Here is a 9510-nt window from a genome sequence, read left to right on the forward strand (position 1 = left end):
CAATTCAGAGCTAATTTGCTTCTGTCCGCTTGGTCATGTAATATGGGGTATTCAATAGTGGTCATGAGATGCAGCTTGTAAGCATGTCTTAATATAGCAACTTTGAAATAGTGAGGCAGATAGCAGGAATATTTTGTTTCTCTTTTGAAAATCTCATATATGTATGTTAATGCGGATTTCCCCAAATGAAGTCTCATTCACAGATGGATAAAGACACTAACTCTAAACTAAGCACACTTTGATTAAAAGTGAATAGATGTCCCAAACTGCTACCAAAACTGCAAATAATTAGTTTGTTCTGAATTTGATTTAGATATGGAATATTGAATCCTCTTCCAAAATTGCTGACTGCCGAGGACATATGAGTTGGGTCCATTCTGTGACATTTTCACTTGATGGGTCATTATTTCTCACTTCTTCTGATGACCAGACAATAAGGGTGAGCTTATTCTTTTTCAAATATTTGCTGGGAATTGTGTTTCTTTAATAAAGATTTACCGTATTTTTCGCACTATAGGATGCATTTTTTCCCCTCCAAAAATGAAGGGGAAATGTTTGTGCGTCCTATGGGGCGAATGCAGGCTCCTTGGCCTAAGTGATAACAACGCGAAGCCTCCGAAGCCTGCGCTCCGGAGGCTTCGCGTTGCTTTCGCTGAAGCTAGGAGAGTCTCCTCTTTGAGGCTGACAGTGGGGGAAAGCAGCGCTTCCCCCCAATGCCAGCCCCAGAGGATCGGGGGGCAGCGGGAAGGCGTGCGACGTCTTCGCGCTGCTCCCCTACCCCGCTTTGAGGCTGGCGGTGGGGAAAAGTAGCGCTTCCCCCCATTGCCAGCCCCACAAGCTGGGTCGAAAAGCCTCAGGAGCCGCATGCTCTTTAAAGGGTGTGCGGCTTCTGCGGGCTTTTCTATGAGGTGGGGGAATTCTCCCACCTCGCAGAAAAGCCCGCAGGAGCTGCACAGCCTTTAAAGAGCACGCAGCTCTTGGGGGCGTTTCCCCAAGGAGTGAGAAGGGACTGACTGGCTAAGTCAGTCCTTTCTCACTCCTGTGGGCTTTTGCGGGAGATGGGGGAATTCCCCCACCTCCCGCAAAAGCACGCAGAAGCCGTGCGCTCTTTAGACTGAAGACCATATGAGAAAATTGTAGTTTGATTAAGTGACTGAAAACTAAAATGCCTGCCTGCATTAAGTAACTTCATACATGAAAGCAATATTTTTTAAAGTATATTTTTTAAAGAGTAAATACAGTTCTAAATTCAGACTTCCAATTTGTGCCCTAAAGTCTTAAATTTTTGACATTGCAGAACTTCTGCTATATCCTTCTTCTCTTCAACAGATATGGGAGACAAAGAAGGTGTGTGAGTCCTCTGCTGTTGTGTTGAAACGTGAAATAGATGTTTTGTTTCCTGTTAATGAAGTTTTCATCTTGGCTATTGACAATATGAAGCATCTGCAAGTAAGTATGTTTTGTATGTTGCATATGGAACGTTTAGAAAGCTTTGGCTTGTATGACTTGAATGTAGCCTACTGTACCCAAGATAATAGATGCCTCTCTTACTCCTCCTGCCTTTTCCTCTGGCCAACATTGGCATGTGCCATCCCCACCCCTGAAAGTTGTCCATAAGGAAAAGCAGCCCTCAGACAAAAAACATTAAGTGAGAAGAGTAGGTTCCCAGACTGAAGAGGAAAAAACCTGCATCTAATGTCACTAGCAGGATCTGAGTTTTCCAACCATGTTTGCTGAGTACAAAATGTGTGGCGCATAAATCAAGTTGTGTTGATTGAATCCCTCATCTTGATGAATGCCAATAGGTGCTGATGTCTGGTTACATACCAGTATTGATTGCACCATTAGGCTTCCCAGTGTGGAGGGTGTGGAGTTGCTCTTCCTCAGGGTTCTCAGACAGCCAGTTAGCAGACACTCCTGAATAGCTTGATCCTGTAAGGGACCAGGCAGGTAGGAAGACATTTGCATTTTATTGAATTCCTCTGCATAATGAGCAAGAGTCACTGGAGTTGAAGTAGCTAACAGATGCTCTTGCCGTGGTTTCCCAAGCCTCTGCCTAGTTCACCATCCAAGGCAAAAGGAAGATTTGAAAAGTATGAATTTGGGGGAATACTCAAACTGGCAGAAAGGCTGAGCTCTTCAGTAACAGTGCATGAAAGAACTGGAACTATTAATAGAAAAAGAACGTCAGAAGAAGAGATGTTCTCAATTCAATAGGTGTTAAGAAATTCTATCTCCATTTATAATCTCTCATTGAAACTTCCTTGGAAATGTTTGTGGAAATGTGTGTACTAGAACAATACAGATGCCTCTGTTTTACACATTTCTATTCCACTTATTCTCCCATGGAACTTTGAGAGCTCCTGTGGACCACCCTATTCACTAGCATGTCTCCTGTGATGTTCAGAATATATGGGCTATACTCCCACCTCAGCATAGGAAGCAGGCTTGGAGAAAAGAAGAAAGGGCACATTCATAAGTTCTCTGTGCCTTCTTGCAATCTCCCAGTCAACTATCTTAGTAGAAAGTGGTAAAGAAAAACTGTTTTTGCATGCGGTTCCCCCTTTTTTGTTTTCTTCCTTCTTCCATGTGGAGACTGCTAGGGTCTTCTATAAACCCTTCTCTAACCTGTCAAAGGGCTATGAGACTGAAATGTCATAAACTGGTTTTTTTTGCCTGTTTGAAGAAAAGAAATACCATTAGGCAACTGTTTTGAAGAGCAAAATTATCCAATTTGGCCACCCTTTTTGTAACAGACTTATAAATAAGGATCAAAGTGGTGATGTTCTTTTTTGTTCTTCAGTTAGTGTTTGCTGTTAGCGTTGCTATGGATATTTGTGAAGCAGGGGAAAAAAGGTTGCAGCTGTGCAATGGCGGTGTTCATGTCTGCCTACCGCTGAATAGTTAAAGCATTTGTGAAAAATAATTGCAAGGTTTTTTTAGATACGGAAGAACTCCTTCTAAAGTGAAATTGTGGGTGGTTTGCCCTTAATACAAAGCTCTTACTGTTTCTGTGTAGTCGTCAGAAGACTCAGACCTACAAGATTATGATAAGCAGGCACACTCTTAGCAAAGCAGCAACAAAGAGCAGTTGTGCCAGTCATACACATTTACTACCTATTTTTCTTATTTAGTGTAAATTCTTCTGCTACTTCTAATCATAGAACCATGTATTTTGGAGTTTCTTGGTTTGGATAAAACTTATAAATATGCCAGTAATCTTAAAAATCACTACTGAAGTTGAGGAGAGGGTCAGATGCTTTTTTATGTGAAAGCTGTGTGTGTGTGTTGTACAATAATAATTTCCAATTATGCCATTGCATTGCAGCTAATTAATGGCTTCACAGGCCATACTGTTTATCAGACTGAAGAACAGGAGCCTTTCATTAGCTGCTGTTGCCTATATGAAGACCTTCAGACTGCAGCATTTGGAGAGAAGAATGGAACAGTAAAGGTAAAATAGTTGAGATTAGTTAGGCATTGGCTTCTCTGATTGTGATCATTTCAGGTGTTATACAAAAAATGATAAATTGGCACTCAGAATCTCACAAGCAAAAACACTAGCAGGGAATCAGTTGGAAAATACTATATTCTGGGAGAATTTAGGTCCACCAAGCACCTAATATTCAGTTCTCCTCAAACTTCCTGCCACTTTAGATTATGACATTGGGAATGGATGAGAGCTTCATTCACCAAGTCAAGCTGATGATCATCTCCTTAGAATCATAGAATTGTAGAGTTGGAAGGGACCACAAGGATCATCTAGTCCAACACTCTGCAGTGCAGGAATCTTTTACCCAATGTGGAGCTCGAATCAATGACCCTGAGATTAAAAGTCTCATGCTGTACCAGCTGAGCTATCGTGTTCAGTTCATGCTTTACTATATTGTTGCAGAAAAATATATTAGTTTTGCAATATAATAAATATAAAAGCAAAATAATTTTCTGTTTCATTATAATTAAACAGGTCCTCTTCCTGAAAATTTACCCAAGGAAAAGGATGGAATTCCCTAATTGAATTTCTCCATCCCGAGACCTATTGGTTTGCAATACCTGTACTTATAAAAGGCTACAGTGGATCATTGAGGTCCCCTAATAGACTTCCCGCTTCCTTGAAACTAGTTTTCCCAGATTCCTTTACATGTTGTGAGGCAAATATACAAAGAATATGGTACTTAGAACAGAATTGTACTTTGCTTTTAAGGTTCTCTCAGTATGTTTTCTGGTATTCTCAAATCCAGTTATGAAGCATCACACTTTGATGATGAATGCATTAATTTCCTTGTTGCATCATGTATTTTTTATGTATAGCTACCTATTATAAAGTGCCTGTTGGTTGTGCTCTCTAGTAAATAATCAAGCACTTTATAAATACAATACTTGCTATAAATGTGTGTTTTTTTCCAGTAAGAATGCATTTTTAAAAAGATACCTTTTAATAGCCATGCTAACAAAGTAGAAAGAATATCTGCTGTCCATATGGATTGCTATGCATATGTCTGGCCATAGATCATTCAGAAAACTTTTGTTGCATGTTTCATTTATAATTTCTCCTTTTAGTTGTTTTAGGTTAAAATAACGAAGGAGGAAACATTACTTTAAAGAAGTAGCTTTTTTATAACACAATCTTATTCATTATACTACTGCTTTTTAAAATTATACTTGTGGGTTTGCATCTCTATTTCCTTTCAATCTGTAAGCAATGTGAACTCACAACAGTCTGTTGTCTGATCCCATTTTTAAAAGGTATTAAATCTGTCAAGTGGGAATATTTTAAAATCCAGAACTGGACACAAGGAAGCTGTACAGCACTGCCAGTTTACTTCTGATGGGAAAACACTCATTTCAAGCTCTGATGACTCAACTATACAGGTGCGGAACATTTTTAACTATTGCTTGAGAATATATATTTCTGAAGAAGCTAGGTGCAGTCCAGCAAAGTTTATGTTTTGTTTAAAGCTTGATGTTTATTTATTTTTGGGGTACTTTGTGAGGGTAAGACAAAAATGCTTCTTAGAGATCAAATAATTTTTGGGGAGGGGGGGTTTAAAGACCTTGTGGGAGGAGTAGTATTGTCTTGTGAAGAAAAGTTGAGGGCTTTTTGTTTTACTAAAGAAATAAGTCTTGTTTTCACCATAAAAGCGAGCCAGAGTTGAAGCCAATTTCCCATACTCTATCCTAATTTCTGTTTTATTAGGTGTGGAATTGGCAAACAGAGGAATTTATTCTCCTGAAAGGTCACAAGGAACCTGTCAAGAATTTTCACCTTCTAAAACACTCAGGGCTTCTTTCATGGTCATTTGATGGGACAGTTAAGGTAAATAAAAAAACCTAAGCATTGACAATTTAGATTGGTGCCTGTAGCTAAACCTTAAAGGAAAGAAATGCACATCATGTGAACATCATATTTGTTGTGTTTTCAAAGTTAGATAACACTATTTACAAGTCTTGTTTTGACTGCAAAATACTCAGTGGTTAAAGTACGTACTTTTTTAAAGAGCATCTGCTGCTAAGTATTTTGAAAGACAAAAACACCTGTGTACTGTTTTTAAGCCCTTCTACCTGCACTATTGTTCACTGGCACATTTTAATATTACAGCTCTGGAACACAGTTACAGGAGAACTTGAGAGAGATATCATTTGCCATGAAGACACCATTCTTTCTTGTGTAATTTCACCCAATACCACTATGTTTTCCACTACCTCTGCTGACAAGACTGCCAAGGTCAGTACAGGTTTACAAATGAATGCTAAAACATAAAGCACCATCTACTCTGAGTTTAGCACTTTTTATCCTAATTCAGTAGAAGAGTTACATAAATGCTTGATGGTATTTTGCTGATAATCAGAAAGATCTGATTAGCTGTCTTCTTTAATCTAAAACGAAACAAAAACTTAAAACACGTCAACTTTCATTTGCAGGGTGCACCACCTAACTTCTCATTTTGGTTGTCCCTTTATATACCTTCTGCACTTTGCTCTGTCCTAAACCATCTGTGTAGAAAAGTTTAGCTTGCTTTCTATTGTGGGAGTACCTTAACCAATTTTCATATCTGAGTCACTGAAGTCCAAATATCTTTTACAGGTAGGAAGCTCAAAATGAATGTAAAAATACTGCAATATAATTTAACAACGTGTTTCATGTTTTAAATTTTTAGGTATGGAGTTTTGAAAGTTCATCGGTTCTTCATAAGCTGAATGGTCATGACGGCTGTGTGAGGTGCTGTGCCTTCTCCCTTGACAATGAATTGTTAGCCACAGGAGATGACAATGGAGAAATACGGGTACTCCATTTTGTTTTTAAATGATTTATTTAAAAATTTAGCATAAAAAGTTATTGCAGCAGGTATCGGCTAGTTAAGTGGACACTGAGTTTCTCACAAATTAGGTGGTGGCTCTTTGGTACTCTAAGACCTGGTTTGTATGACCGCGTACACGTTTTAGAATTCCAATGCAACAAGAATATTAACAGAGGTGGAGAAGGATGTCAGGTGCAGTTCTGATAACAAAAAGATGATTAGAAATAGAAAGGCTGCATTAAATCCAAAGGAAAGTAGGATTAATGATTAAAGGGTATTGGGGAAAGGAAGGCAATTCTTCATTATAGATCATAAACATATTTACACATAAATGTGGGACTTACTTGCCTCCTCTGTTTTGTTGTTAATATGTGTTGCATCTTGATAATTGCATACATTTTTATGTCCTTCTGCATTGATTACTCTTTCCCTTCTGTCCCATGCAGCCATTCATTTCTAACATGTGATTTGTCTCTCCAAACCTAATGAGAGCACATAGAGAATGCGGTATAGAGTGGTCCTTTTGAATGCTCATTGTGCCACTGGTGGCTTCAGTGTTGCCCCAAACTTGTAGAGGATTAGGGCTGACAGTGCAAAGAAATGTATACATCGAGCCTTGGTTGTAAGCACAATATGTGACACTCTAAAATTAGTCATTACTGCTTAGATGGTGTGGAAGAAAAGGTGGTAGCCTTTATTTACAATTTTCATACTTTTCATGCACAAGTGAATTGTGAGAGACTTAATTCTTAAACAGTTTTTTAAATCTATAATTTTATGAAGGCTAGCACATGTTTAAATGGCAGAAAAGTACATATAGCATGGCTCAGAAATGTTTGTTACGCTGAGGATGTTTCAGAGAACAGGTTTGACAGGTATGTCAGAAACTCCTGTGGCAGGGGTGGGGAATCTCTGGCCTGTGGCCAATCTTGGCCTGCCATGGGATCCCGTTTGACCTTTGAGGCCATTTCCCTCAAACTGTGCTCATAAGCAGATACAGTTTAATCCTGCATTAGCTATGCAATTCTTTTCCCAGCCAAAAACAAGATTGCACAGCAAAGGCAGCAGGATTTTTTAATTATTAGTTTTCATATTATAAAACCATCAGCTGAATTGGGATGAAAGCTCTGTGTCAAAGCACCCTTTGAAGCAGCTCATGGAGACAGCACCTGAGGATCAAACAGGAGCATGGGGGCTTCCTTGAAGCCATTTGTAAGCCTCTTGCCTCCTCCAATATCAGAGGCTTAAAAGGGAAGCACTGGGAGACTTGCAAAAGATTTTGTGAGTTTCATCTGCCCCTTTTAAGGCTCCAAAATTGGGAACTTAAAGGGCTTTTTGTGGGTTTTCCCACACTCCCCTTTTAGGCTTCTGAGACTGAGGGTTTAAGAAGGGGGCACAAGTGATTTTGACATGTGATGTTATATGATTGACAGGTGGTAAAGTCATCCACCTGTCAAAGTTGACCCCATGGAGTTAAAAATGTTTCCTGTCTTGACCTCTGGTGTGGGATAGGTTTCCTTGTGGTTTGTAGAAATTTTCTGTGCCAAGGTCATTTTATCTAGTTGAGATTCCTGCATTGCAGGGGATTGGACTAGATAATTATACTATTTTATGATTTTAAGGGACTATGAACATAACTACAGTTACACTGCAACCTTAACCTGTTTTTGTCTGTTTTTGTACTGCTTGTGTCTCAGGTTTGGAATGTATTGAGAGGAGAACTGCTTCACCTCTATTCCCATGCTTCAAAGAGTGAGGGAGAATCAGCCTACGGAGGCTGGGTAACAGACCTTCGCTTTTCCCCTGATAGTCAGATACTTGTTTCTTCTGGGGGATGCATTCAGGTAAGTTCAACAAGAATGGGTACCAAAGGGGAATTATTTTGTAATTTATTAACAAATGTGAAAATGTGAAATAACTCTAAATACATAGTAAATTGTCAGGATTTCATTAGTGTTTTGTTGCAAATAGAAAATATATCCAAAAGGTTTAAAGATGTTAAAATGTTGTATCAGTCAGTTGTCCTCAACCATTGTTTTCTGAAACTGACATCTGAGAAATTAATAGTGTGCACTTAATGTGTAGATCTAGAGTGGGACTCCCAAGTTATTGGTATCATATCTGTAACATGCTACATTCAGATTTATTGCTCCCTAATTGAAAACTTGTTTTCTCTTCCTCCTAGTGGTGGAATGTAGCTACTGGGCAACTCCTACAAACATTCTATACAAATGGAACAGACCTTAAATCATTACACGTTTCTCCAGATTTCAAAGTATGTGTGACTGTTGATAATCTTGGCATTCTTTACGTGCTACAGATTATGAAATAAATCTGTTTAAAACTGATTGTAACTGCAGTGTTTTGAGCCGGAAGCATATTCCCAAAAAACTTTCTTTAAACTGTGAAGTCATTTTGACTCTGGCATAAATTACCTGTATGGTAAATTTGTAAACGTTCCTAAATCAGCATACATTTTATATGTTGTGTTTTGATCAGCAGTTTGATATGCATTTTATATGTGGCTTTTCCCATGGTTAGTTACATCCAGATTAAACTTTAGCCAAACTTTAGTCCCCCTGAAATCAATGGGACTAATTATTGAGGACTAAAGTTGCCCTGATCCAATATGTATGCTAAGTAGTATACTAATGATAATTGGTAGGTGAATTACCAGCCCTATGATAACTGAAATATTTTCACTGATCTAGTGGCAAATGTTTCTAAGCCATAAGTACATTTCCATAAAATACCATAAACCTCTGTTTTACTAATGCAATTTTGTCTTGAGACAAAAGTAGGGGTGTAGATGTTCTAAAAAAAACCCAAACACTTTAATATTTAAAAAGAATTTTAAGAGCCATGATACACAATGTGACTAAAAACTCCAGTAGGAGGAAATTATACTCCAAACGGTACTATTATGTTTTTAGGAGTAGCAGATTCATGCTTCTCACACATAGCCTTGGTTTGCACGTAAATCTAGGCCAAACCATGGCCAATTGAATTTACAAGTGTTTGAGTATTTGCAGGAAAAATTGTGACCCTGCTGCTGCCATGGTCCACACAGGTAAGCCAAACTATGGTTTGACTTGGCATTACATCAAAACCTGAGTATAGTTGTCTGAATGAGACAACCCATGAATACTGACTCAGACATAACACGAAGTCAAACAGTGGCTTAGTTCTGTGTAGTGCTGCAACAAAGCAG

General features: G+C 38.6%; 1 protein-coding gene across 4 annotated transcripts in view; it reads left to right on the top strand.

Annotated features, from left to right (window-relative positions):
* The window catches only part of APAF1 (apoptotic peptidase activating factor 1), a 36930-nt gene extending 28283 nt beyond the window's left edge, over nucleotides 1-8647 (top strand). For all 4 annotated transcript variants that reach the window (XM_053406693.1, XM_053406695.1, XM_053406697.1 and 1 more), the window contains 9 exons: nucleotides 314-439; nucleotides 1330-1449; nucleotides 3329-3454; nucleotides 4747-4872; nucleotides 5198-5317; nucleotides 5600-5725; nucleotides 6159-6284; nucleotides 7997-8143; nucleotides 8485-8647. In XM_053406693.1, coding sequence (XP_053262668.1) covers nucleotides 314-439; nucleotides 1330-1449; nucleotides 3329-3454; nucleotides 4747-4872; nucleotides 5198-5317; nucleotides 5600-5725; nucleotides 6159-6284; nucleotides 7997-8143; nucleotides 8485-8631 — 1164 coding nt within the window. In that variant the 3' untranslated portion in view covers nucleotides 8632-8647. The remainder of the gene's footprint in view (nucleotides 1-313; nucleotides 440-1329; nucleotides 1450-3328; nucleotides 3455-4746; nucleotides 4873-5197; nucleotides 5318-5599; nucleotides 5726-6158; nucleotides 6285-7996; nucleotides 8144-8484) is intronic.
* Nucleotides 8648-9510: the final 863 nt, after the last annotated feature.

Source organism: Podarcis raffonei, chromosome 10, assembly GCF_027172205.1.
Source record: "Podarcis raffonei isolate rPodRaf1 chromosome 10, rPodRaf1.pri, whole genome shotgun sequence".
Lineage (NCBI taxonomy): Eukaryota > Metazoa > Chordata > Lepidosauria > Squamata > Lacertidae > Podarcis > Podarcis raffonei.